Source organism: Orbicella franksi, chromosome 5 (genome assembly GCF_964199315.1).
Source record: "Orbicella franksi chromosome 5, jaOrbFran1.1, whole genome shotgun sequence".
Classification (NCBI taxonomy): domain Eukaryota; kingdom Metazoa; phylum Cnidaria; class Anthozoa; order Scleractinia; family Merulinidae; genus Orbicella; species Orbicella franksi.
The window spans coordinates 8,520,876-8,548,177 of NC_138149.1; the positions used below are offsets into that span (position 1 = coordinate 8,520,876).

Genomic DNA, 27,302 nt, shown 5'->3' on the forward strand with positions numbered 1-27,302 from the left:
TCGCCTTTGTTGAAGCCTTTCCTGACTCATGGTGGGTGGCACGAAGAGAAAATTGTACTGCAATGTTTTCGTAGGCTTGTAGTGAGTGTGCGCGTTAAGGATAATTTTTTTTTTTTGATCTATTGTCTTTGTTAACACAAGTGTCCAGGAAACGTGACACAAAAATGTTACCTAGGGCTTACTAAAATAGATTGTTTTAGAATTTTACTTTTTTCTTCTTCTATTGTTATATTTTGCAAAACTGGGATACGGATTGTTTCCAAAATTTACCCAGGATTATGGATTATTCAGACACCCCCTAACAGGGCCTCTATTTAACAATTAGATTCTGAGCTCGAGATTTCTGAGGTGATAGGTGATGAGGCTGCAGCTTGAATCAACTATCGCCTCATAGAAATCGAGAGCGAATAATCTAATTGTTTTAGTAGAATTCTAACTGAAATTTCCTTCAAATAGCCATATTCCAATTATTTCTGGTCTTACTATTAAACTTCAGGCTTTAGAGAATTCGCTCGGACTGAATTGTCAAATTGACATTTGCAGTTGTGCACGGGCGCTTATCAGTTTCTCTCAAAAATTTCGAGCTTTTTTAATTCAAGAAACCGTAAATGCCCTACTTTTAGTCTTCTCGGGAATTTGATTATCCATTTGTTGCTAAATATTCTTTCAAAACTTCGGAGAAACGAGAAAACGTTGCAATTTTGTCGACCACACCAAGCCACTGCATATTAATGGCTATTAGTGTACAATGACTCAGCCAATCAGATTACAGCATTTGCATTAGTATACCAGTAGAATTCTACCAAAGTCATATAGAGATGCCGGTATTTCTTGGAAAGGGCTTTCCGTGACTTCCGTATACCGAGAAATCAGGATTTCTCTGATTATTATTTTTTTAATTTTATTTTATTTCACAGATCAAACGGATCCCATAGAAACCTGAACATTTGCTTAAATTGGTCCCAAACCTCCTTGGGATTTTGCCCATGTTGTCCCAGGAACTTTGAGATTTTTCTATATCTATGAATAGTTGATGTAGAATTATTTTCACTTGCCTGTGAATTATTTACCTACAATGTAAAGATGTGGGTATAAAAAATAAAATTACTTAAATGACTGTTTTTTTGAGATCCCCGAAAGAAATCAATCGAAAATTCAACGGTATTAAATATTTGGGCCTTACTTGTTGATTTCCTCAATGAACAATGGTTTATCACCAAGGCTACCTACACGGAAATCGTCTTCATTCTTGCTCTCATGACCAGCTGCAGCTTTTGCGACACGGACAATCAAAGCGCAGGATACAATGAGAGCTATTGAGCCGAACTTTACAAACTTCCCTGCCATAAGGCCGACAGCAAAATTCTTCAAACTCCGACAAATTTGGTATCAAAACGCGTCACATTTAACGTAGCTTTGGAAAATAGCGGGCCTTTTAGAAAAACATCCTTACGTGACGAGAAATCATTGGAACTTAGTCTCCCTGATAGTCCGGAAATCGCTCGAATTTTTTTTCTCTGTAAAACAAACCAGAATCGGCATTGGCCGACCTTGATATTTTTCTGATTCCCCCGAAATGGGATTTCATTGATGCTCAATTCCTTAAACTTTGCTATTGTATGTGACCTTTTTCGCTTTTCTGCGTTTTACTGTACAAACGAAGGCAAAATTCAAAAAATGAATAATTTTAAAGAGGTCTAAGTTATCCCACGTGACGCAGATCAAATTTCTTGACCTTTTGTTCGACGTGACCTTGATATGAACGCTTACACGCCATTACATTAAAAGTCACTTGCGGATATTTGTTGAGATATTCTACTATAGCTACGATAGTGGTATTCTTTACTTTTTGTACACGGCTGATTTAGTTTAAATGCTATCAGAAACTTTGTACCGATTTCTCACACGTTAAAGTAGCTTTCTTTAATTTACAATACATTGCAGTATATTACATGTACTTAACATTACATAACGCTAAAGTGCATTACATAACTAACCTTACATTAATTTTTTCATTTTCTTTTTTTGTGCTATGACTACCTACACTAGGCATTATTTAAAATACATTGAATAGTTATTATACACTATGTGACTATTTTTTTTTTTTTTTTTTTTTTTTGCTTGCTATAGGTACAAGTGGTGCTGAAAAATAATTTCTTTATTTTGCACATTCCTGTTTTTAGGAAATAGGAGAGAAATACTTTATCAACTAAAGAAGGAGCGCTCTCTAGTTCCTGTTTAGTTAGAGGAATTTTCAAACATGTATCTTTGTTGTACCGCATCTATAAAATCGCGAAGAGAAATGGGCTTGTTGTTTTTATTATAGATATAGTAGCGCATGAATAGTGTTGTGCAATTAATTTCTTTATGACGCTATTTCCGGGCGAACCAGTGATAATGCCGAATAACAGCTCCTCAGTAGTTGGAGAGATTTGAGCGTTATTTGTTTTATTGAACCAAAGTGTTACTTTTTAAATGAATTACTTAGTGAAGGAGCAGTAAATGAGGGTATCGTTGATAGAGTCCTTTCCACCGCAGAAACAACATTCATCGTCCGGTTAATCCCATATTTGAGTAGTTCTCCCTTTGTCGCTACAATTCTATGAATAAACTTAAACTGAAATTCTCTAAGCTTTGTTTCCTTGCAAACTGTTCTCAGAGACTTAAAAATCTTTCCCCAGTGATCTTCATTTAAAGACAGGTTTTCGCTCCATCTTTTGGGACCAGTGTGGCCCCCAGTGCGTCCCCCAGTGTGAGTTTTGTCAATGAGCAGTTGTTAGAAGTCTGGTGATTTCACTTTGTCCAGGTTGATTCGTACTTCTTACTTGACATATGATAATTTGGACATAATCGTTTCGTTCAATTTCCTAAATTTGTCGAAAGTATCTGACCGCCGATCATTTGAAAGCCGTGACCGGTAGTCGACCTAAATAAGAGCCAAGTCACGTTCACAAACCATGATCTTTATCTCTGAGACTAGGGTAAACCAACCGTTAGAATTGCGATATATAAAGCTCTTCTGGATCGCTGACAGTTCTCAATCGTCAGAAGATAGTTTGAACTAGATGTGGTCTTTCGATTCCTTATAAAATTTGAGAAAAATATCAGACTGCTGGTCATTTATAGTGATTTGAAAACCTTGACAGGCCGCCGGTCATTTAACCACAGCGTTTAATTTAACATTTCAGCAGTTCGTGTTCCAATTTGGTAAAAAATACGGGCATGCTAAAAACCAATCAGATTCAAGGATTTTGTTATAGTTATGATTTAAGGTTACTTCCCACCTTCGCGGGTGCCCTTCGGGAAAAAAATCGTACGCGCGCCAGTTTCAATAAAACCCCAACAAACTATATATCATAAGAAAGCTTAATAAATGTACTTTACGAAAAAAAATACAATTTCAGCAATTCTTTTTTTAGGAAGTGTCAGGAGGCGGTAAGGCGTGAAACGACCGAGGTTTCTTCTGTTGAATTTATCGGCTATCGGATTCCGCAGTACGAGCACAATGGCTGGACAGTCTTATTCACAGGGCATCAATCAACAAAAGTGTGTCGGGCTTTTTCGATATTCTGATTGGTTGTCTAGATATCCACATCTAAAGTTGGAGTAGCTAAAAATATGCGAGACGTGTTGCGTAAATGGACGCCACGGGAAAAATGTGTTAAATATCAAAATTTCCCGACACACTTTGGTTTGTCATTATCTCTGGAATGTCCTGTTGAAATTTCACGAAAATCCGTCAAATCTGCATACCCTATAAATTCGCTCAAAGTGGATGTATTGCGCCAAAAATCAAATGGGAGATTTTAGCTTGTAAAGGTTCGTAAACAACTCGCGCCACGCCCGGAGATTATCACGCCTAATAAAACCGCAAACCAATGGAACAACAGGACCTCCTAGTGTCTATGACAATAGATCAAAATTTCCCGGGAAAAGCATCGCATTGCATCTTTTTTATCTCGCTCAGTGGAGTTCAATTTAGGACGGCGACGTAATATTATGGGCAAAGACGCCAAAGGCAAAGGCAAAGGCAAAACCCGTGCCAAGAATGTTTAAGGCGGAAAATGTGCCGCTAAAAAACAAGACGTTAAGGAATCGACGGACAGCTTAAAGAAATACCCTTAATGCCGAAATGAGTTCCCTTGGGTAGGTTTTATTTTCTTCATCGCTTCCGCCAGATTCCGACGAAGAATCTTGTTCGCAGCCTGCACTGACGTTGACTTTGATTTTAAAGCTACTTGTTCCGAGGATATTTGAACGCTCCGGATCTTCAGCAGATGCCGAGATTGTCGAAGGCGTTTGGCCAAACCAAGAGCCTTTGTCGCTTTCGGCAAGCTTGTTTTTTTTTTTCTTTCCTTGACAATATGGAGCTTTTTCTTTCTTCTTTGGGCCGGTTTTTTTCGTTTTCTTTACATAAGGACTTTTTTCTGCTTTTGATTTTTCCAAAGGAGTTAGCGAAAAGAGCTTTCACGTGGGAATTTTTTCAAGTGCGTGATGTAAATAAATGACATGAAATACGAGCGATGAGCGTTTGCCGCGAAAATTGCCCCAGGGTTCACGCCCGTTGACAAGATTATGACACCTTCCTAGTTTATTAACTTTATTTGAAAATATGTTTTTTGTAAATAACTCGGCCGCTTTTCGAGATTTTTAATGTTTTTCCTTTGGAAACGCTAGATAAAATGACGAGCGTAAATTTTGTCCAATAAAAGAAAAAACGATTTTTTTGGCCTCTGAAGGTGGGAAGTAACCTTAACACAATGAATTAACCGCTCCCCCCTTCTCGCCAAGCTTTAAGATTAATTTCATTTCATGCTGCTTGCGGCTAATGTTACTGCCAGAGCACTGTTTCTAGCCGCAGACCATGATGTCACCCAGAGAGTGGGAGGCGGAGTTGAAATACGGGAAACTCTCGCGATCGTTTCCGAATGCTGCGGAGGGGCTCGCTGAAACGTTCCCGTGGTCGCCTTCCAGTCTCTACGATGTATAGGGAATTGCAGCGACGACAAGAAATGCAATACACAACATTCTCAGACTGACAGGTAAAGTGGTCACGAATGTTGTGTGCGCTCTTAAGGCCTTGCAGAAAAGTCTGAAAAGTTATGCGCTTGAACGTCTGACATCGAGGCCTTCGGCAGCGCAATAAACCGGCATCAGTGGGAGACGGTGAGGCATCAGCGGAGTGTACGAGGATATCACCGAGGTTTCGCTCACGCCGATATGATACCAGCGGAGATTCGGGGAAAATCCTGCGTGCCTCGGGATCGGAGGACAAGATGTTGAAATTGTAAAGCATGATCCGCCTGGTGCCGCAGTTGAATGGATTATCGCGTAGCTTCAGCGCGCGAAGCGTGCCAGCGAAGCACCATCGGAAAAGAAAATTGGTAACACCATCAAGCCGTGAAAATTTGATTATGACGTCAGCGTACGAGCGAGCGAACGTCCGTCCGTCCGTACAGACTCTGGGGAAGGGGGAGGGGCGTCTCGCGGTAACCCTCGCGGAGAAGCTAGGTTTTCTTAGCGGAATTTTTCAGAAATCAGAAAAAAAAACTTATTTCTATTTGTTATGTCAACAAACGATCGGAGAGGTTAATCTAATGTTTTCAAGATAGGGTTTAACTGAAGCAGAACGTGAAAGAGAACGGCAGAGAGTAAGGATTAACAGCCAAAGAAATGGCCAAGAAGATCGCGAAAGAGCGGGCCCGGGCTAGAAAGGAGGCGTGATGGCACTGAGCTATGCTGTGAATTTGATCGAGTCAGGGCTAGAGAGGAAATGAAATAATACTGAGCAATGCTGTAAGGCAGAGCAAACGAGGGGTATAGAAAAGAGCTGAAATACCCGAAAAATTGATTCAGAAGACTACAGAACTTCGCGCGTCGAGATGTGTAGCCGTGCAAGAAGTCACATGACTTCATCAGGTGATCAACAAGAGAAATCAAACGTGTTTCGCGTGTTTAGAGGAAAAAGCACAGTGAGAAAAAGTGGTTGATTCGTTGATCTATCGAAAAGATTAGTTCAGTCCAGTCTTCAAAAATTGTCTGCCAAGTTGTGGTATACGACTTTGTTACATAAAAACTTTCGCGTTTTCCATAAAAATTATCTAGTTGCTTCGGCGAGATAAGCTTATAAGTTAAGCTTATATCGTCAATGAGTTTTATAAACCTACGAGCCAGCGAGCCATGCGAGCCAAGGGGCGAGCCATGCGAGCCATGCGAGTCATGCGAGCCACAGTACAAATGTTAAGAATTTTTATGTTACATTTATATTCGCATGAGAACAAGAGCAAGAGCAACGGAACAAGATGAATAAGATCGCAATACATGTATTAAATTCTTGCAGCGACTACACAAACCGTCACCAAGACGTTTTTTGAATCGGCCAATCAGAAGCCAGGCTGAAAAAATCAAATCGCTACAAATGCCTCACAATGCACGGAAAGCCGATAAGGGTACCACAACTGTCATAATGAACAGAACACATAAATTCAACGAGGGTCAAGTCCAACTTGATGATATACGTACCGACCCTTCGACAAACCTATGGTTGACACCACGGCCAAAAAAGTTCATCGATTGATTCGATCACTACTTCAAGAAGGCCACAGAGACGAAATGACGGCCTAATGGCTCTCCCTTACGCCCGACCCTCCGCAAATACCAGTGTTCTACACACTTACAAAGATTCACAAACCGACACCTGTCGGTAGACCTATTATATCAGGGTGTGACGGCCCTACAGAAAGGATCTCATCTTTTGCTGACCACCTTCTTCAGCCGATAGCACAAAGACAAGCCTCGTATCTTAAAGATACAGCAGACTTTCTTAACTTCATCGAGAAGACTAAACTGCCTAAGAACACCATTCTTGTCTCAATAGACGTCACCAGCCTCTACACAAACATACCACAGGAAGAGTGTATTACCACATTATGCGAAGCATACGAAGAGTTTTATCACGAGAACCCTCCAATTCCTAGGTATTTAAGAGAAATGCTCACTCTGATTTTACAAGAAAACTCGTTCCAATTCAGTGGAAAAGATTACCTCCAAACTCATGGAACAGACATGAGAACGAAAATGGCCGTAGCTTTTGCTAACATATTTATGGCCAAAATAGAAACAGAAATACTCAGACAAAGCAACACGAAACCCATCTTTTGGAAAAGATTTATCGATGACGTCATATCTATGTGGAACACAAATTAAGACAAAATAAGAGATTTCCTTCTAACGGCAAACAGTTTTCACCCAACGATCAAATTCACGGCTGAAATCTCAGAAACAGAAACTACGTTCTACGTTCTACACATAACAAAAATATGAAACAAAGAAAAAAATTCGTCCAACTCAGGGCAGCCATTACTATGACGCAAGACTTGGCACGATGTACAGATGTTTAGAGCATTTTTCATATTTGACGCACTAACAATAGTTCTGGCAACCGAAGCGAGATTAGGACTTTTTCTGGGAATATTTCAATTTTAGGCACTTTTGTAGATAAATTTAAAATTAATTTCCCAGGGAAAGAGAGAGTACCCTAGGAGCGAGGTTGTACCGTTTACACTCGTCCCCAGGGTCATCTCCGCTTTCAAGATGGCGAGCGGGCGGTTTATAGCGGTAGTTTAATTTAGTGATAGTCGGGCGCTAGATGCTTCTTGGTGAAATGATCGACGACCTCCCAGACCGATCGAAGAAAAAAAAAAATACTCGCAAAAATGGCTCGCGTGGCTCGCACCGTGGCTCGCATGACTCGCTGGCTCGCAGATTTAGCAGACCCATCTTCAATAGGAGTTTTAAAGTCTTCCTGATTACCTGATTTGGAACCATACGAGGAGACTGGTTCCGTAAAAAACCAAGTAGACAATCTAATTGGGCTACGCCAATCGTATAATTTATTCCAGGATTCAAGATTATTCGATCTAAAGAGGTAATACAAAATTCCATTGAGAAACCAAACAGACGATCGGAATATAAACGCAAACCTAAGTTACATTGTTTTAAGCCTGAGTTACAGTACTAAACTTACTTCTTTGACGATGTCCAATCAGATTGTTTTGCGGTTTGTCCAGGTCAGGCAACAGATAAACAGATTTGAAAACAGCAGAAAACGGGTCATCGAAACAGGTCAGCAACGAAGGCGTTCACAGTGAAAATATCTGCGACAAAAACTAACTTATCCAAGCTCAAAGGTCAATTGACCGTATCGGTTACGCGGCTAAATGTCAATCAAAAGGTATTTAGGAAATCAAACGTCAATCAAATGCTAATTGTTCATATATTAACGGAACATTCTCCGCCCCGATAAGGGCGTAGTCCTTATCTTATCAGCTGTTCGTTCAGTCGTCACCTTCTACAGGGTGAATGACTGCAATCTTTGTAACTGGACGGCTGTACTCTCCTGTGGCTGTTCTGACTTTAACATTACGAACTCGTCCATCTGGTCCAGGATAAACTTCGATTATTCGGCCCACTGCCCACTTGCCTCTTACTGCATTTTGCTCAGCCACTGTTACTATGTCATTAACTTGTACGTTTCGCTTCTCCACGTGCCACTTCTTTCTCGGTACTAGGACAGGAAATACGTCCCTAGTCCAACGCTTCCAGAACGAGTCGACAATTTTTTGCACGAACTCCACTCGTCTGCGTGGGTTTCTTGTGTCTTTGAACGGACCTTGTGGTACTTCTGGTGTTGCTCTTCCAAGGAGCATGTCGTTCGGACACAGGTAGGCTCCGTCATCTGGATCAGTGGGAATGCGACCGATGGGGCGTTGATTCACTAAGTTTGCAACTTCTAAAAGACAGGTGTACAGCTCAAAAGGCGTTAGAAGCTGCTCGCCAATTGCTATCTTAAGTGATTTTTTACAGCTCTTTACAAGGGCTTCTGCACATCCATTTTGGTGTGGCGCAGCTGGTGTAGTGAAGATCCACTGAATTTTCTTTTCCCCGCAGAACTCACGTAATTGATTGGCATCTAGACCTTCCACCATCTCTCTCAGTTCGTTAGCAGCACCAACCATCTGTGAACCGTTATCGCTTAGCATTACTGCCGGGTAGCCTCTGATTGAAAAGAATCTTCTTAGGACGTGCATAAACTCCATTGTAGTTAGGTCAACTGCTAATTCCAGATGGACAGCTCTTGTGTTTAAACAGGTAAAGATGACGCCATAGTGCTTAGCCGTCTTGTTTCTCCCGATTCTTACGCTGTAAGGACCAAAGTAATCGCAGGCGGTATAGTGGAACGGCGGCGTGTTTGGTGCTAAGCGGAGAACAGGGAGGTCTGCCATAAGTTGCGTTTCAGCCTTGTGTGCCAATTCACGGCAGAATGCACACTTGAATTTCACAGATTTGCTTAACTTGTTCGCCTTCAAGATCCAAAACTTTCTCCTGGTCTTGCCTGTCGTAGCTGCCACCCCGGTGTGTCCGTGCTGATGGGCGTGTCTTGTTACCAGCAAAGAGATCCAGTGGTCACTTGGAAGAAGAGCGGGGTGTCTTGTCTCATATGACACGATAGCTTCGTCCACTCTTCCTCCAACTCTTATTACTCCGTTTTCATCTTTGAACGGGCTGAGAGATTTGAAATCACCTCTTTCTAGGCGGCTGTGCAAGGTTGACTGTGCTTGCTTTATCCAGTAAATCTCTGCTTGCTGAAGCTCTTCAGGGGCCAGCGGTCCTTCCTTTCCGTCTTGATCGTATTTTCTCAGTCGTATTTTCACCGCTAGTCTGCGTATACGTGCCGTCACGCGGATTAGTTTTCTCCAGCTGGAGAACTTGGACGGATCGATCGCATCTTTAGCTTTCTGCGTTGCAGCTGCGGTCAGTATCCGTGCTTGTCGACGTTCCATGTCTTCATCTGAGCCTGGCGAAGCGATCTTAATCGGCCACCGACCTTCTGGTAAGTACAAGAACTCCGGGCCATTCATCCATCTGCCCTGCAGTTCATCAACAGAGATCCCTCGTGACAGGTCGTCAGCTACATTATCCTCACTGGGGATGTGCTTCCACTGGCTTGGATCTGAGTTACTCTGAATTTCTCCCACTCTGGAGGATACGAACGGTTTGAAGCTGCGAGACGGACTTTGAATCCAGGCCAAGGTGATAGTGCTGTCGGTGAAGAACTTAACATCTTGAAACTGTACCCTAGTTTCCTCCTGAATGGTTTTGGCTAGGCGGGTTGCGAGAACGGCTGCCTGTAGCTCCAAGCGCGGGATCGTGAGCTGTTTCAGCGGTGCTACTCGGGACTTCGCTGCGATGAACTTGACTGAGTAAGTGTCATCCTTTCTTTGGCGTAGGTAGGCGCATGCTCCGAATGCGTCTTGCGATGCGTCAGCGAAAACACACAGCATTGGCGGATCCACGGCTTTGTCTGCAGTTAAACATCTTTCGAAGGACACATTGTCCAACTCTTTCATTTCTTTGAACAAAGAGATCCACTGATCCTGAACTGCGACTGGTACCTCATCGTCCCAGTCTAATCCCAACTGCCACAGTTTTTGCAGCCCTATCTTCGCCCTGATTATGAATGCTGCAGCGAATCCAATCGGATCGTAAATTCGAGCCACCTGGCTTAAGATCATTCTCTTCGTCATCTTCAAAGGCACAGGGTTTGGTCTGTCGTCTAGCTTTAGCAACTCTGTCCTCACTCGGAAGTAGAACTCGTCTGTTCGAAAGTTCCACAGGGTTCCCAGGACTTTCCCCTCGTTTCCTTGAAATAGATTCATCTCCTTCTCTGTGTCACTGTTTTCTTTCTCTTCAAGCATCTCGTTGGAAATCCATCCTTTAACTTTGAATCCTCCAGTCTTCAAGACCTTGTCAATATCTGTCGTTAATTTTCGGGCTTCATGTACTGTGTCTACAGAATCGCAGATGTCATCCATGTACACGTTGCTTGTGAGGACTTCAGCTACTTCTGGGTAGTCTACCTTGTTCTCTTGAGCTGTTTTCCTCAGGGCTATTTGCGCCATAGCGGGTGCAGGCTTGTCCCCAAATGTGAGAACAGTTTTGAGGTAGATGTCAGGATCTCTGTCCGTTTCCATGTTTCTCCATAGAAAGCGATGCACATGTTGATCCCTCTCGGGAATTAGGATCCTATGATACATCTTGGAGATGTCTCCCATAACTGCGACTTTCTTCTCTCTGAATCGTAAGACAACTCCAAATATGCCGTTTAAAAGATCGGGACCTTTCTTCCAGTAATCATTCAGAGTATGTCCTTGAAATACAGAAGATGAATTGAAAACAATTCGAACTGGAGTGCTCTTCTTGTCTGGCCTCAGCACGGCGTGATGAGGAATGTAGTGAACAGGTCCTTGATACGCGTTTTGTTCTTCCTTGGACAGCTTTCGCGCAAACTTCATGCTTTCCATTTCTTCCATCTGTTTGCAGTAGGCTTCGACTTGTTCAGGGTTTCTTTTCAGGCGTCGTTTTGTTGACTCTAGGCGTTTCATTGCCAAATCTTTGTTGTCTGGGAGCAGGGTGGGGTCCTTTCTCCAGGGGTATGGAATCATCCATTGACTTCCAACTTTGATACATGTTTCCTCTATTAGCTTAGCTTCTTCTCTTTCTGTTTCAGACAGTTTGTCTGCATCGCAGACACAGGGTTTCACGGCCACACCCATAGTCTCTGTTGTCCAGAAGTCAGTTAAGTCTATTGGTGAGGCGTACTTGACGTGTAATATGCTGGTTATGTCACAGATCTGCTCTGGTTTTCCTCCAAAAACTACCCATCCAAGTGGCGACTTGCGAGCTAGTAGATGGTCCACTTGTCTCGTTTCACCAGCATGCATATGTGCGTGATCAATACCGATTAGCAGGTCCACATGTCCCTTGCCGCGGCGAAATCTCGTGTTAGGCTGGCCAAGAAGCTCCGGTAAGTGCGAAGTTTTCACTGTTGGGATTTCATCACTGATGCTCTGAATGCCGATCGCTTTAACGGTAAAACGCTTGCCGGTGTCTATGCAGGTTAGCTGAATTTTGTATTCTTTGGTTTTCATTGACTCTTCCTCCCCGCCAACTTTAGTAATTGTTATGGAAACATCCTTTCCCTTCAAGCCGAGAGTTTCTGCGGTATCCTGACGAATAAGGCTTACTTGAGCGCCAGAGTCAAGAAGAACATTTCCACATTTAAATAGGCCGTTAGCGCTGCCGATGTTTGCGGAGAGTACAGGGAGAATAGCTTCTTTCGTATTGACTGATGTAGCGACGCTAATCTTGACAGTATTGCTCTTATGAAGCAGCTGATGGTGATGTTGTGGACACCGCATTCCATTCTCCAGCTTTGCGCACTGTTGTTTACGCCTGCAGTTATCTACAGTGTGTCCCCTTCCGGCCCTCTTCAAACAGCTGAAGCACAGGTGATTTGCCTTTGCAGTTGCGATACGGTCATCAATGCTGAGAGCTGTAAACTTCGGGCATTGATCGGGCCAGTGGGATGAAGTTTTGCACAGCCAACATTTGTGCCAGACAGGTTTGCCGTCATTAGATGTGTAGTGATTCACGTGGCGTCTTCCAGATGAGCCCACTCTGATAGGAGCTGTGGCACGCATTCGTGACTTCATTTCCACGTTCATCCAGTTCATCAACGCTTCCAGGGTAGCAGGCTTCTTTTCTCTCTCCAGATCTCTCGCCCAGACCTTTCTGTCGTCAGAGCACATCTTTTGTTCGATAATGGAAAGCATATGGCTGTTGTCCATATCACTAGGGAGACCAACTTCTTTCAGGGTATTATAACATCTCTTGACTAGATGTACCAGGTCGCAAAATCGCGCATCTTCCCCTTCCTGCAAGGCTTTAAATTGGACAATATCCTGGGTCACAGTGTCTGACACAAATCTCGGGTCGACATAGATCGAGTCCAGATATTCCCAGGCGGCGTCATAATCACTTCCGATACCTTTGATCAGTTCTAGCGGCTTATCTCTCAGGCATGTACGCAGGAGCGTTATTGCATCTCTCTTTGTGTATTTTGCTTCTATTGCGTGTTTGAAGTCAGAGCGGAAAATTGCATAATCTCTTACATTCCCAGCGAAAACAGGTAGTTTTGGTTTTTCGAGCTTAAACGTGCACGCGCCAGCTTGACCTTTATCACTAGTGGTTTCTTTGTTTATTGCGGGATTTTGCTTGTCATCGGTCTTTTGAACACTGTTAATTTCTTTATCTGAAGTGCCTTCAACTTTTCCGGCGTTAATTTCTGGGGGTGTTTGGCTAATTGGTTGAATATTTGTCATTCCAGGGGTGTGGCTAGGTGTTGGAGGCTGCATATTTGGAATTCCTTCATTACCCGGTACTTCATCGGTTAAAGCGCTCTCCTTTCCTTTACTTAAATCACCATTCTCAGCTAAATCTTTCGAACCACACTGCTCAACACTTTCAATGAACATTTTCGCGTCTACTTCTAGCCTCATGAAAATTTCTTGGCATTCAGAGAGCCATTTTTCTTCAGTTTCATACGCTTCATCATCTTCGATGTGCTTGGCATAATCCTCATGCTTAGCCACTAAGTTCTCATACGCTCCCTGAAGCTTAATTATGGCTTGTCTTACCTCATTCGGAGGCCTTTTGTACTCAACTGCATGTACCAACGCTTTTCCAACTCGTGTAAAGTTCGATTTGACAGTACGTCGGTCGGTCTTGGCTTGTTTTACCGCCGCTTCATCCATGACCGAGTGCGTTTCTGTGGATCAGCGCAGGGGTTTTCTTCATCCAGCCAAGAAATCGAATGAAATGGTTCCGTAAAAAACCAAGTAGACAATCTAATTGGGCTACGCCAATCGTATAATTTATTCCAGGATTCAAGATTATTCGATCTAAAGAGGTAATACAAAATTCCATTGAGAAACCAAACAGACGATCGGAATATAAACGCAAACCTAAGTTACATTGTTTTAAGCCTGAGTTACAGTACTAAACTTACTTCTTTGACGATGTCCAATCAGATTGTTTTGCGGTTTGTCCAGGTCAGGCAACAGATAAACAGATTTGAAAACAGCAGAAAACGGGTCAGCGAAACAGGTCAGCAACGAAGGCGTTCACAGTGAAAATATCTGCGACAAAAACTAACTTATCCAAGCTCAAAGGTCAATTGACCGTATCGGTTACGCGGCTAAATGTCAATCAAAAGGTATTTAGGAAATCAAACGTCAATCAAATGCTAATTGTTCATATATTAACGGAACAGAGACATTTGATAAATTTCAAACAATAAGACTAGAGTCTTTGTTGAATATAAAGTTGCACATTGTAAACAAATAAGCTTAGTTCTCTGTCGGTTTTCGCCGTATACCGATAACCTCACGTCTAAAAGTAATAAAACTGTATTTGTAAATACTGCCAGACGAGTTTTGAAGTTTTCTTTGTGTTAGTAAGGACAGCCGCTTCGTAGACTGCTATAATTTCTTCTTGTTTACCGTTGGAAGACGGAAAACCATTGATTTGCTATCTTTGACAGCTTTTGACGCTCGTTTGTTGTCATGCATACTGCGTTTACAAATTATGGAGCCTTCCTCATTTTGTTTGTTTAATTTGTTGGGTTTTGCGAAATGCTTGGCTGAATTTCTTCTAAGGTTATTGGTAAAAGACTGCTAAAGCTACGGCCGAAAAAGGACTGCAAAGCCGTCGGCAAAATTATATTCAAATTACGCTTCAGTACGAATAATTATTAAACTTGAACACTGTAAGTCTTTGAGATTTTGGACGTTTTCCGCCTTCTAAATGCATTTCTTGGCTTTAACTGGAATGACAATCAATCTTAAACGAATTTTCTGAAACATTTCTGCCGGGAGGATGGAGGGGGAACACCTGGAAAAATTGGGCGGGGGTGTGCGACCCGCTTCCCAAAACCCTTACCCTATTTACGACGGCAATCTGCGATAATCCCACCCCAGTTATGACCTGACCATAAATTCGAAACCCTATTTATGACCGGGTAACCCGAAAACACTGACCCCCGGTCCGCGGACCCCCACTACGGACCGGGTCTGCGGACTACCTATGGACCGGTCCACGGACTACCCCTACGGACCCCCTCTACAGACCACCTCCCAAAATAGAATGAAAATAAGAAACAGATATTTCACTTAAGGGTTGTCTAATAGATTACTTGTGTCGGCAAAATTTCCAACGTTACAGTGTGCAAATGTAACATTCTTGGGTTCAGGCTCCGGCGCAAGATATATCATTACAAATTGCCATTTTCTTTACCGTGGCCATACAGTATATGAAAGCCTGGGAAGCCTCCAGGACGCCTCCGGGAAGCCTCCGGGAAGCCTCGAAATTTGTGCTCTTTCCTCTCTGCCATTTTGTACAGCCTATTCTCGCGTAGATTCGTGAAGTCGTTACAGGCTTCATAATTTGCTTAGCGGAATTACAGATACAAATAAGCTTAAACCGCCTATTTGAACCTAAAAAAACACCTCCCATAGCCCGATTGAGCCACAAATGAAAGTTAAAAACTTTCCTTCTTTTTGCCGTCGGCATCTCCTTACGCTTTTAGGCATTTCTTGTTTTTGGGGGGGGGGGGGAGGGGGGCGTGTTAATTTCATTTGCACAGTGTAACACTCGAAATTTCGCCGATATGAGTTATCTATTAGACAACCCATTAGTGAAATATTTTTTTCTCATTTTTATTCTATTTTGGGGGGTGGTCCGTAGAGGGGTCCGTAGGGGTAGTCCGTGGACCGGTCCATAGGTAGTCCACGGACCCGGTCCCTAGTGGGGGTCCGCGGACCGGGGGTCAGTGTTTTCGGGTTACCCTTTATGACCTGACCCTTAAATCAAAACCCTGTTTCAGACCTACGTTACAATTAGTTCCCTAGTTCAGACCAATGTTAAATTACCGTAAGAATAATTTGTGAAGGGCCTTTGTTGATTTTCTTTTCGATAATGACGAAAAGTAGCTTCTTCGAAAAAACATACCCATATCAAGGCTAGAGTGCAAAATCCATGCTCTATTTATGACCAAAAATGGCCAAAATCAGCTAAAATCGATTCCCTATTTATGACCAAAACGGCTGAAAAACCACACCCTTTGGGGCTGCACATACCTATATAGCCCATATAACGGAGTACCCCCCGCTCCGGGCATTTCTGTCATCCTTCGTTTGATTCAGGTGTAGGGATATGCCTATCATGTTTATGTAGTTTCCCTCGGTTTTGTTGTTGTTGAAATGTTGAGTGGGTGATTAGTATTGCACTAGGCTGATGCAGCAAGTATGGAATAGAATTAACCAAAATACTAAATCCATACACTCTTCTGAAACCTGGTAAATTGCTAATAGCACCTCCATATCCCCTTTTGTACATGAACATGAACTATTTCTTCTGCATCAATCAGTGACCCTGCATGCAAAGAAAGCTCTGCACTGAGTTTGATTACATTGGTGCTTCTGCATTTGGTTGGGGATACACGGTCCCTATTTTTTCAAGTTTTGGGGGGTTCATGTGTTCAGCTTTGGTGCATGTAGGATATATTTTTTATCCATTTAGCTGTAATGTTACTGATGTGTTTATTAAACATATGGCTCAGCTGACCAAATGGACATACATGTATACATCACACCCTCCAAGTGTGTTCAATTGTCTGCATGTAGTGAAGGCAAGTATAACTTACTTATAGCTTACTTATTAATTTTTGAGATAATTTAGTGTCAAAATTTTATAATTAATGGAGTCACCCAGTAGTTAACAGTCCCTGTAATCCACAATCTTAGCGTAGGAAAAAATAAAACACATCAATTATTGAAGTTGAATTATAAAGTTATTATTGGAAGCCTACATGTAATATTCATTAACAAAGTGTTATTTTTACCATTTATGTCAGAGGAATTTTGTTATTGTGAATGTTGCAATTTTGCAGTAGGGAATGGACCTCATTATATTCCTGTATGCTGTTCTTAATACTGCACAGCTGTCATACCTTTAACTGTATCTTTTTACAGTCACTTTTGGGAAGTGTCCTAAGGCTATGTAGAATTGCAGTAGTTTTCAAAAGGTAGTATTAGTATTAGTATTAGGTAGCATATTTTATGAAAAAAACTGAAATGTTGATAGATGAACAGCATAAAGGCAAATAGCAATGCATGATTATGCTATAAAATACATGCACAAATTCACGCCACCACTGAGTCAATTGTAAACATTGTAACATATAGATTTAGCCAAGCCTAAAAGTGGAGCTCCTGGGCTGGTTTGCTCAAAGCCCGATTAAGCTAACACAGGATAAGCAAAAATTTTGATTTGAGTTTTTGTGGTTTTCTGTTTGTAATGTCTGGCCTTCTGTTTTGAGTTTCAATAATCTCAAACTACATAAAACATAAGCAGTGAAAAACTGATTAACAAGTTAACCGAGCTTGAGTCCATGATCTAATCGAAAACTGGTACTTGGTCAGTGATCAACTTTCAAACAAACATGTCACCTTGATGAGCTCTAAACTTGAGCCCATGATATTGTCACATGATACTGGTCAGCGGATACCTTGTTTTGACAGCTGTCAATTGACCATAACATGGATGTCCAAAATCATAAATTATGTGTGATTAAATCAAGGCTGCATGACTTGCTATTAGCTGGAGTATGGCCGCCATGTTCCGCATGGTTGGCATCGTTGGGCGCAAGCACCACAATCCACACCACTAGCCATGTTGACCATGAAAAAAGAGTTGTATGGTTTTCTATTTCTATGCATGCATGTGGTTCTGTTTCTATAGTTATGGGGCTCCGCTTGGTGGCAGCTCCCAGGAGCTCCGCTATGAAGGTGGCTGTATCATAAATTGTTTCAGAAAAAATGGAAGTAAGGAATAAGTTCGTGGTTCAAGGTTATCATATACCTTTAGAGGTGTTTTGCATCCAAGAGAAGTAATGCTTCTGTTTTATACTGTACTGTAGATACCTAAACCCCTATATCAAATTAAAGCTTATAGAGCTGGTTGTCAAACAAGACCAAGAATTTTGAAATAAAATGAACTGTCCAATTATCCAGGCCCCCTATTGGGAGCATCCAAATCACCTTTAGAAAGCTACAGGTCAATGCAATTTTTTTGCTAATTTAATTTGTCACTCAGGTTCCAGCTGAATGTGTCTGAATTTTGCCATATTCAATTCCAGTGAAAAGTTACCGAACATTTTTGAAATAGGATTTAAAAAAATATATGGAGTGATTGTACAAAAATCCCTCTTGGGAAAAAAAAATATTTCAAAAAAAAATATTTTCTCTGACTGTTTTTATTGTTTACATGTCAAATTAGCTACATCGCTTAGATGCAAGACACTTCAAAAGGCATATGTTAACCCTGAAGACACAGCATTTACAACAGAGTGATTCTGAACTATATCCTTATTCTAGATGTAGATTAAACAATTATATCAATATCACCCAAGACTGCATAACCTTCATGACCTAAAGGCAAAGTCAAGATCAGATCTACTGACTGTTTTTTTTTTAAACGGAAGCTTGGGATTGTATAATGCCAGATATGCATGTTTGCCAAAATGACTAGACATCCCAATTTGTGTAGAGTTTTTTTCTTTAACCAGCACATTCAATAAAGTCTAAAGAATGCAAACAGTTTTAAGACCTAAATGGAAGATCAGGAAGTCTATAATTAGCTGGACCAGGACAATAAGCATCAATTGAGAAGAAAGTCGAAGCCACTAGATGAAATGAAACAGTTTTTAGATGCTGCAAAAGTGTTACTTTTTTCTTTTCAGTCCTGACTAAAGTGTCATCATGTTCAAGATCATATATTTCATGAAAAGGTTGCAAGGATAATATTTGAAATAATTTTCTTACATGTAATTGGCCTATTGCAATAGTGGACGACATCGCCTCAGCAAAGAAAGGAAGATCTTCCAGTGTCATTTGTTGATTGCGATTATAAAAAGTAAGAGAGATACCAAATTTACATACTCCAGAACTGCTGATTAAGCTTTGACAATCCTACCTGCAAGACAACAAAAAAGGCTTGCATGAACTCTTTAGATCACACGAAATACATCAAATGAATGGTTCTTGATCCTTCTCAAACAGCACTCGACAATTAATGTTACAAGATGCAACTATGGTACTGATAAACATGATGCATGCGCTGATTTTTCATGAGAGCATATACATTGCTGATGAAAACTTTAAATAAGCATAAAAGCAAATGACTTTTAATTAGCTAAATTTGGAAAAAAAGTAGACATAGAGTTCTAGAGCTGGTATTCTTCATTTGCACTATCACACAATAAAAAAATTAATTCGAATTAACCATTCCGTGGATAAATTCAAAACATTGTGATGTTATAGGCGATAAATAAAGAAGACACTTCCAGGTTTTAGCTCTACAGGCTGTGCATTTTCCCAAGCTTCAGATATTTGTCAAAATATTTTGTGCAAATTTACAGAGCCCAGTATGAGGCCGCCATGTTGGTGTGCCTCCATTGTACACCAATATCGCAGCAGGAAAATAGTGTAAACATCTGGAATTTACTCTGGAGGTCTAGGTGGCTGATTATCTGAATTCAACAAGCAAACATCTAAATAAGCACTTTTCCTAATACTTTAACTTCTACAAAGGCTAAATATCACAAGATAAGTAAATATTTTTTGCCAAATTCGTTTGTAGCTTTATGTTACGCATAACTCTGAAATTCAAAATGTGCTCATTTCCAGACAAAGCAAGCTATCAAGCCAAAAAGTTGTTAAAAGATATATATTGGTGGCCAGCTCTTTAGTTTTGGATGTTAGAAAATGACGATGTCACGTGCAAACGAAGATTGCATCCTTGAGGTCAGATTGGGTAAGATTTGAGTCCTAGATTGAATGTTTTTTTAGCATTAACGTCTCAATATTAATTTTATTTCAAACAAATTAGAACCTAGTAGTTCACTAAATAGCTTAATTATTTAAGTACCTGTATTGCCTGTAAGGCTTATATTTATCAGCCGAGGGAAAACAGCAACTCCTTCTACATGTACATGAAGGAATTGTTTGACTCAAGAAAAATAACTTTTAGCTTCTGAACTTATTAGCTTGCAAAGAAAGTTGTGTCTGATAGCACAAAGCCTAGCAGTTCCTTGAGAAATATTTTGAGGAAATCAAATTACACAAGTACTGTGAGAGATGAAATTTTGGGGGGCTAGGGAGAATGACTTTTAGGCAAGTATGGTATAGTTACAGCTTGCAGAGAGGATAGGCCAAAAAAATGGTTTTCATTTCTTCGCACCCTGCTGATGCTTACTTTGGGAGATGGTGCAAACCATTCCAGCAGGAGTGAAGAGATCTAATTGTATCTTGAAGAGACAAAAATCTCCAACTTTACACAAGGGTATACTATTAACTTTTGATATTTTTGGGAGAGATATGGTAGAGATTAGGAACTGAGTATAACCAATAAAGGATATAATGATTAATTAAAATGCTGTCTTTCTGCTTGAGAAGGTGGCAAGGAATAAGAATGTCATCAAGCAGAGGAGACAGTTTTTTTGTTACATGATCAAAATTTCCATTACATTTAAAATGCATGCTCTTTTGTCAATGATCAAACCTAGAGGTAGATACAGAAAATTCAGAAAGAAGGAGCCAAGTTTTTTTTTTTAGCAAGAACACAACTTCTCCCACTTCATATGGATATACTAAATATAGTGGGTGACACCTTAGAATGTCTGAAAAATTAACTACCCTGAAAATTGAAGACCAAACAGATTTAAGTAAATGGTGTTGCTTGAAGTACAAACAGCCCTATGCATTTTAAGCTTGCTTTGCAAGAGGAGAGGAGTGATGAGAGTAAACAAAATCTTTTATGTTCCACTTTCTGGTTGTGACTCCTGCAAGTCAAAACTACATAACACAGAAATACCACAAACAGCTTACCTGTTAGGGGTTCAAGCAAAGTTTCCCAATTATGTATTTGTAAAACACAGGAAACACTATTTTACAAAGAAATACTTATTACAGTCAAACTCACAAAACTGTGAAAGCCTAAAATATGTCTGGAATGTTTATTGTGTAATAACCATTCATGAGTGAGATCTTCAACCACAGAAACCACAGAGCATGGATGTATTGCATTGGTCACGGAACATTAAATACTGCATAGTTTTGGTTTTTGCTTCGTCCTAAGATACACCTTCTGTCTTTATATATTAATGAAAGTCTAAATTTTGTATCAAGGACCAAATCCAGTATTAAGTTTGTGGGATTATCATTTTGGAAAACAAGAATTCCGCTGAAGCATACAGTTACTCAAGCAAAGCGATGGTTAATTTGACACAGCTATAAATAGGGATGAATAAAAATTTAAAATTCTGGTGGTTTCACTAACCTTGGTATCATCTTTGGTTAAACTAGCGACTCAAATTATTTTAGCAAATAATTACAATCCCCTGGGCCGGGTGGTTCGGTGATCTAAACACCCTGAAAAGATTGACCATGATAAATGGAAATGTTTGCTAATTTTGATATTCGTTGTGGCAAACAGTAAACACCTCAATTTTCCACTGGTCCTTTCCAAATAAATTTGCACTTGATTCACGTATTTACAAAATATAATGGAAGACTTCCATTTTCATCAATGTCACTCGTCGCTTTTCGTCGTTATCAAAATTATCAAACCTGTAATGAAACGAAGTAATGAAAGTTATTTGGATTGTTTGCACTTGAGTGTTTCAACGGCCGCCAGTCGTGTCAGCCCAGCACATTGGTTTGTGAAAACAGTTTTCTCTCGTTAAAAATATCCCAAACCCTCTTTGCTAGTGTTTAAATGGTCTGTAACAGCAATTATCTCATTTCTTGTATAACTGAAATAGAGGATTTATTTTGAGACCGGTCACCAAACAAATTTGTTCCAACATTTAAGTACATTGCATATGGGAGTAGACTCTTTTTCCTTTATGTTCTAAAGATACTAATTTATGCAATGCATCATTTACTCTGTACTGATGGCACTAGGGGTGGCGAATGGTCCTTCAAAAACCATTAGTCTCGCAACATTTTTGCCAAATTTCACAGGTCTCGCAGTCTTGTTTTTTAGCTGTTATGTGTGTCTCGCAGTCTTGATTTTTCTCACAAAGCTGTCTTGCAGTCTCGATTTTTGTTCAAGGCTAAGAAAGTCGCGAAGTACTGATTTGTTTATTTTCTTTTTTAGTAAAGTTAAATGACATCACAACATCTTAGAACCTGAACGTCTTGAGTTCGCATTTCAAACACTTTAAAGTCGCGGTCTCGCAATTGAAGAAACTGAAATGTTTCGGGCGCGCAAAGAAAAACGCTAATCTCGTCGTCTCACAAAGTCTCGCATTTACCATTCGCCACCCCTGGCACTGCTTACAAGATTCCAACAGTTTAGGTGTTCTATATATTTTAATGATTCTGTGGTTATTTTATGAAAGGGCTATGGGAATGACTGTACAATCAAATATTCTTTGATGGGCTATGTAATTTAGTAATGTACAAAGATATGTTCAGGTTTCACTTCCACTATGCTGGCAATCAAATTGAAAATCGTCAGTGTAAAACGCATACTGTGAACTGCAGACCTGGGTAAAATGCAGACTGCAGACTACAGACGTCATAAGTATATATCGTTTTATAATAATAGTATCAGGCGCTGATCTTAAACATGATTATTCAGGCTAATTGTAGTGAAAGGCTGCACTCCGGTCAGGCTGAATCACGCTCCAGTTAGACTGAATATCACTCCAGTTAGCCTGGATATCACTCAGGTTAGCCTAAATAATGCTCCAGTTAGCCTGTTTACTGTTAGGTCTCAATGGTGGAAATGGTAACATCATTCAGTTAAAAAGTCAAAACTCTGTAGTCTGCATTTTACTCTCAGTCTGCACTTTAGTCTGTAGAGAAAAATTATTATTATTTTTGTTGCAAAATATCTGTTTTGGTTGTCAAAATCATCTGTTTGCAGTCAAACAGTGTCTGAACCCTAGAGCCGAGTTCAACTATAGTTTTCTGATATACCATTGGTTGTAAATACACATCAGGATTCAACCTCTTTTGTTTTCACTTGAACCATATTGTTGTGATCATAAACTTAAGTTTTTCAATTTTTGCTCAGATTTGACAGAATATACACATGGTAGACCTTGATGCAAGCCAACAAATTCCAAAAGTATTCTCTTAAATGAGTCTGACAGATAAGAATGGTTCAGTACATATGTCTTTACCTTGAGGGCCTTGAATACAGCTGTACATGGTTCAAACACAATCAAGACACAACTGGCATCTGTACTGGCGAACACTTAACTTAAGTGTAATATGTGTTGCCCATGGTGTAATTTTCAGTCCAGAACTATTGTACTGTAGAACTGTTCTCTATTAAATATTTTTGTAACAGTTTGTTTACAAATAGTAAAAAGCGTCGGTGGTCCTCCTTACAAACTGCCAATGAAAATGCTTGTTAGAATCTCACCTTACGTTGCCCTACAGGAAATGAATATATTCACTGTTTTTCCTCAAAGTGATTACATGTAACTGAAGTTTTGATTCTCAAATTCATCTCTTGACTTTAGAGAGTTTTAAATACACAAGTTTTGAATATATCTGGTGGGAACACAATAAGCATGTCAACTAACCTTACTAATTATAAATAGCCAAGTTTATTTAAGCATGAACTGCAAGATTTATGTTGAGGTCTTGCGTCACATGGAGAGGATGCTTTGTTTTGAGTGAAAGTTGTTGTAAAAGACCTCAAAAACCTATGAACACTTTGATCTATTTTGAGGATCAAAGTATTGCCCTCAAATCAGGTCTCCTTGTAGATCATGTGTAAGGCTTACTGCCATTGACTACCTTGGTGCTATGAGAATCATGGGCATACACAACAAGTCTCTTCTCGTAGAGTATGTTCATTCTTTATTTTTAGCACACCATGAAAACCGAAAGTAACACCACTGGTGTTGCACCAAGATGGGCTCAACATGCCAACTTCCAAGTGATGGCTGAAAAAGCAGTTTTTGTTGTGTACAATATCCAAATAAAAAAGTGGACCATTTTACCGAAACGCTGTGTATGCTCACTGGCTCTTGTCCATGGCTTACACGAATACATTGGGCAACACAGTTTGCAACAATATTTGTTATCCAACCAATATCTCAGTTGATAAGTCACTACAGACTCAATCAGACTGGTCAAGGCAAGAAATAATAAGTCACTGACACATCGGATCTGTTCATTCTCACAGATACAGTACATGTACACACAAATTATATCGGTTAAAAAATTACAATTAAACAAAAATCGTGTTACTGTTATATAAACTTGCACGGGTTATAGACGACTTTATTTGTACTTCTGTATCTCTATTGAACAACTGCCGCCACAATATCATCATGTACATGTACAATATACACATATTTCAAGTAGGTGTTCTATAAGTCCAAACATCGTCATTAAACTGGCTTACCGTACGGATAGTTAAGTTAAGTTATTCGAAATTTTGCCAACGGCTATCAGAAAATCTTCACCAGCGAAAGGTCTCAGATGAAACGAAATTGAAAGCGTGTGTGTGACGTCGAAACTAAACAACGATCGCATGATACTGCGTAAGAGATTTCTCTGTGGCACTGATGTAAGCTTAAATTATCCATTTGGGATTTCTTTGCGACATGTTCCGTTCGTTCCACCTAGTACAAAACCATCACAAACAACACGGTGTAATTTAAGGCTACAAAATCTAAGTTGTTATGTGTCCAAACCCGTCCGTTTGTCACAAAAAAGCCTTATACCGAAGCGAACAGATCGAACCTTCGTGATCAATTGATATTGAATTCCTTTGAAGACATACAACACATTTGAGCGTATGTTATCTTCAATCTAACTCACCAACAGGCTGACTTTTCCCCACTGAAACCTGTAGAAGACACAGCTGTATCAAACATAGTGTTAACACGAGGAAAGCGGTCGATATATTCCTTGAACGAGGCATGATAACTCCGAAACGTACAGCTCTTTCATCAACTTTCCGCTACTCATCTACATGTGCACTCTGGGATGGAATGACGTCATTAGGTCTCGATGCTCGTGACGTCCACTTCCGCAGGATGAAATATAGCGAGGATATTGCACGGTGGCGAGAAGATATGAATTTTATGTTCGAGTGGCAAGAACAATATCTCACGAGTGAGCGAAGCGAACGACGTGTAATGTTCTTTTTATTATATGGAGAAACCAATTCAACCAAAGCAAAAGGCGGGAATCGTGAGGTCATTGAACGATACGACACTCACAAAGGTGACATACGGAAAATACGCCACTCGGGTCCCGGATGAAGTGGCGTATGGAATCTACGAGTGGTTTAGTTCCCAGTAAAACACTCTTCTCCGTATAATAACATTGGTTATAAATAAACTAGCAAAAGATTTCTCTCGTGATTGAGGTGAAATCTCGATATCCACTCAACCTCTTGTAATGACTATTTATTTTGTTCAATTTGTTTTTATTTTATTTGCAGTTTTTTTTTTTCGCTGTCGATACGATACAAATCGCACAATGTTAACAACTATTAACTATCATTATTACGTGAAAAGACCTCACAAATACTCTGTTGCTTTTAACCCGAAGAGACTATGATCATAGTCTTGTTGTAACTCAGTAAACGTTAACATAGACGGCTCAGCTGGGAAGAGAAACGAATACGTTCGATTTGTAACATTTCGGCAAAATCGACTGATAAAAACAAGGAAATCGAAAGTCCCCTGTGGGCTTGCAACGAGGCGGAAAATCTAGAGAGTTCCAGCTCTGCTGAGGGCAGACCAGAAGTAAATGTCTGCATGACTAATTTAACTCTTTGCCTGATGTTGAACTTGGCTTCCCAGTGGCGTGATTCAATAATCATGATCGGTCTGACAAGGGAGTAAAATTATCGTTTTCCGAGAAACAGAAGAGGATCACGTGGTATATAGAGATGCCAGCATTTCTCGGAAATGAAAGGCTTTCAGCCGTATACCGAGACAGCAGGGTTTCTCTGAACCTTGTTTCTTTGAATTTTGTTTTCTTTGTGTAAAAATAGTGACGCATGTTTGATTTAAAATCTCTCTGATAAAACCAACTTATAAAAGGGAGTTCTGAAAGGTTCTGGACCTATGAAAATGGGATGCCGGGCTAATTTTGTTGTGGAAACTTCGCCACTGGACGCTTTGTTGTCAATTTAACACGTCAGCAGTTCGTGCTACAATTTGGCAACAAAAAGAAAAAAGAAAAAAAAAAAAAAATCAGATTCAAAGATTTTTGTATAGTTATGATTAACAATGGATTATTGACCGCGAGATCAGAGCCACACGAACACAGACTACATGGAACTGCATGTTAATCAGTCATTTGCGTTTAAATCGAGATATTTTTTATTGCAGCGATTTATCGCTCTTGATCGACGCAGTACAAGAACCGCTGGGACTCGCAACAACGCATACCTCAGAAGAAGGCGTAGCCGTTTCCTATCTCGGAAGTGACAGGCTCACATGAAAGCCGGCAATTCTCGAGGCTTTCCGAGTTTAGTATTAGTTTAGTTTCATCAGATATCAGACCCTTTAAAGAAAGTTTTAGCAGGGTTGCTAAAGCGGTAAGTGACACTAAAATGCCGGCCCAAGGAGGCTGTCGACTACTGAGGCAGTCAGTGTAAAACGCAGATTGCGGACTGCAGACTGCAGGTCCTGCAGACAGGTGGTAAAATGCAGACTGAGTGTAAAATGTAGACTGAGGATAAAATGCAGACTGCAGACTACAGATTCTCTAATTGTACATCGTGTTATTCCATTATCTAGTGCCAAACATAAACAGGGTCATATTCAGGCTAATCGTAGTGAAATTCTGCACTCCGGTTAACCTGAATATCACTCAGGTTACTGCCTGAGTCTGAGTTACTGGTCTTCAGTCTTCATTTAACCCCCGGCCTGCAGTCTGCAGACTGGCCGAGTAATTCAAAGGACTTATCAGCAAGGTTTTGCCAATTTAACCGTCAATTCTTGCTTTAAATGGAGTATTAATCATTAATTTCAATGCTCGTGTTTTCGCAACTGACTCGATGACTGATGTTTCTGTGACTTTGTGGCCGTCATATTGGTGACCCTCCGAGGAAAACCAACATGACATCTCCAGCAAACAAAGCTCTGTAAATTTGGGTGAAATATTTCTCCGAATAACGCATGTATGAAAGACCGTACACAGAACTAAACATTGGCAAAGCCGTTTATCAATGCTTGTCACAAACCACGTGTAAAATCGTTGAGCCTGGCTGCTAAGCGGCGTGATTCCAGCGTGATCGTCCTGACACGGAAGTAAAATGTTCGTTTTCCGAGAAACAGTAAGGATCACGTGATA

At 40.4% G+C, this 27,302-nt stretch overlaps 1 protein-coding gene across 4 annotated transcripts in view; it reads right to left on the bottom strand.

Annotated features, from left to right (window-relative positions):
• LOC145488624 (uncharacterized) overlaps positions 1-25,302 on the bottom strand; it is a 48,445-nt gene extending 23,143 nt beyond the window's left edge. Inside the window, exons 1-3 of one of the 4 annotated variants that reach the window (XM_081467517.1) lie at positions 24,810-25,302; positions 15,756-18,933; positions 2,106-14,934 (exon numbers count right to left, since the gene is read on the bottom strand). In XM_081467517.1, the coding sequence (XP_081323643.1) occupies positions 8,337-13,655 (5,319 nt within the window). In that variant the 5' untranslated portion in view covers positions 13,656-14,934; positions 15,756-18,933; positions 24,810-25,302 and the 3' untranslated portion in view covers positions 2,106-8,336. Of the gene's footprint in view, positions 1-2,105; positions 18,934-24,809 lie in introns of those variants that run through there. The other 3 variants (XM_081467518.1, XR_014049520.1, XM_081467516.1) reach the window with 3 other exon arrangements.
• Positions 25,303-27,302: the final 2,000 nt, after the last annotated feature.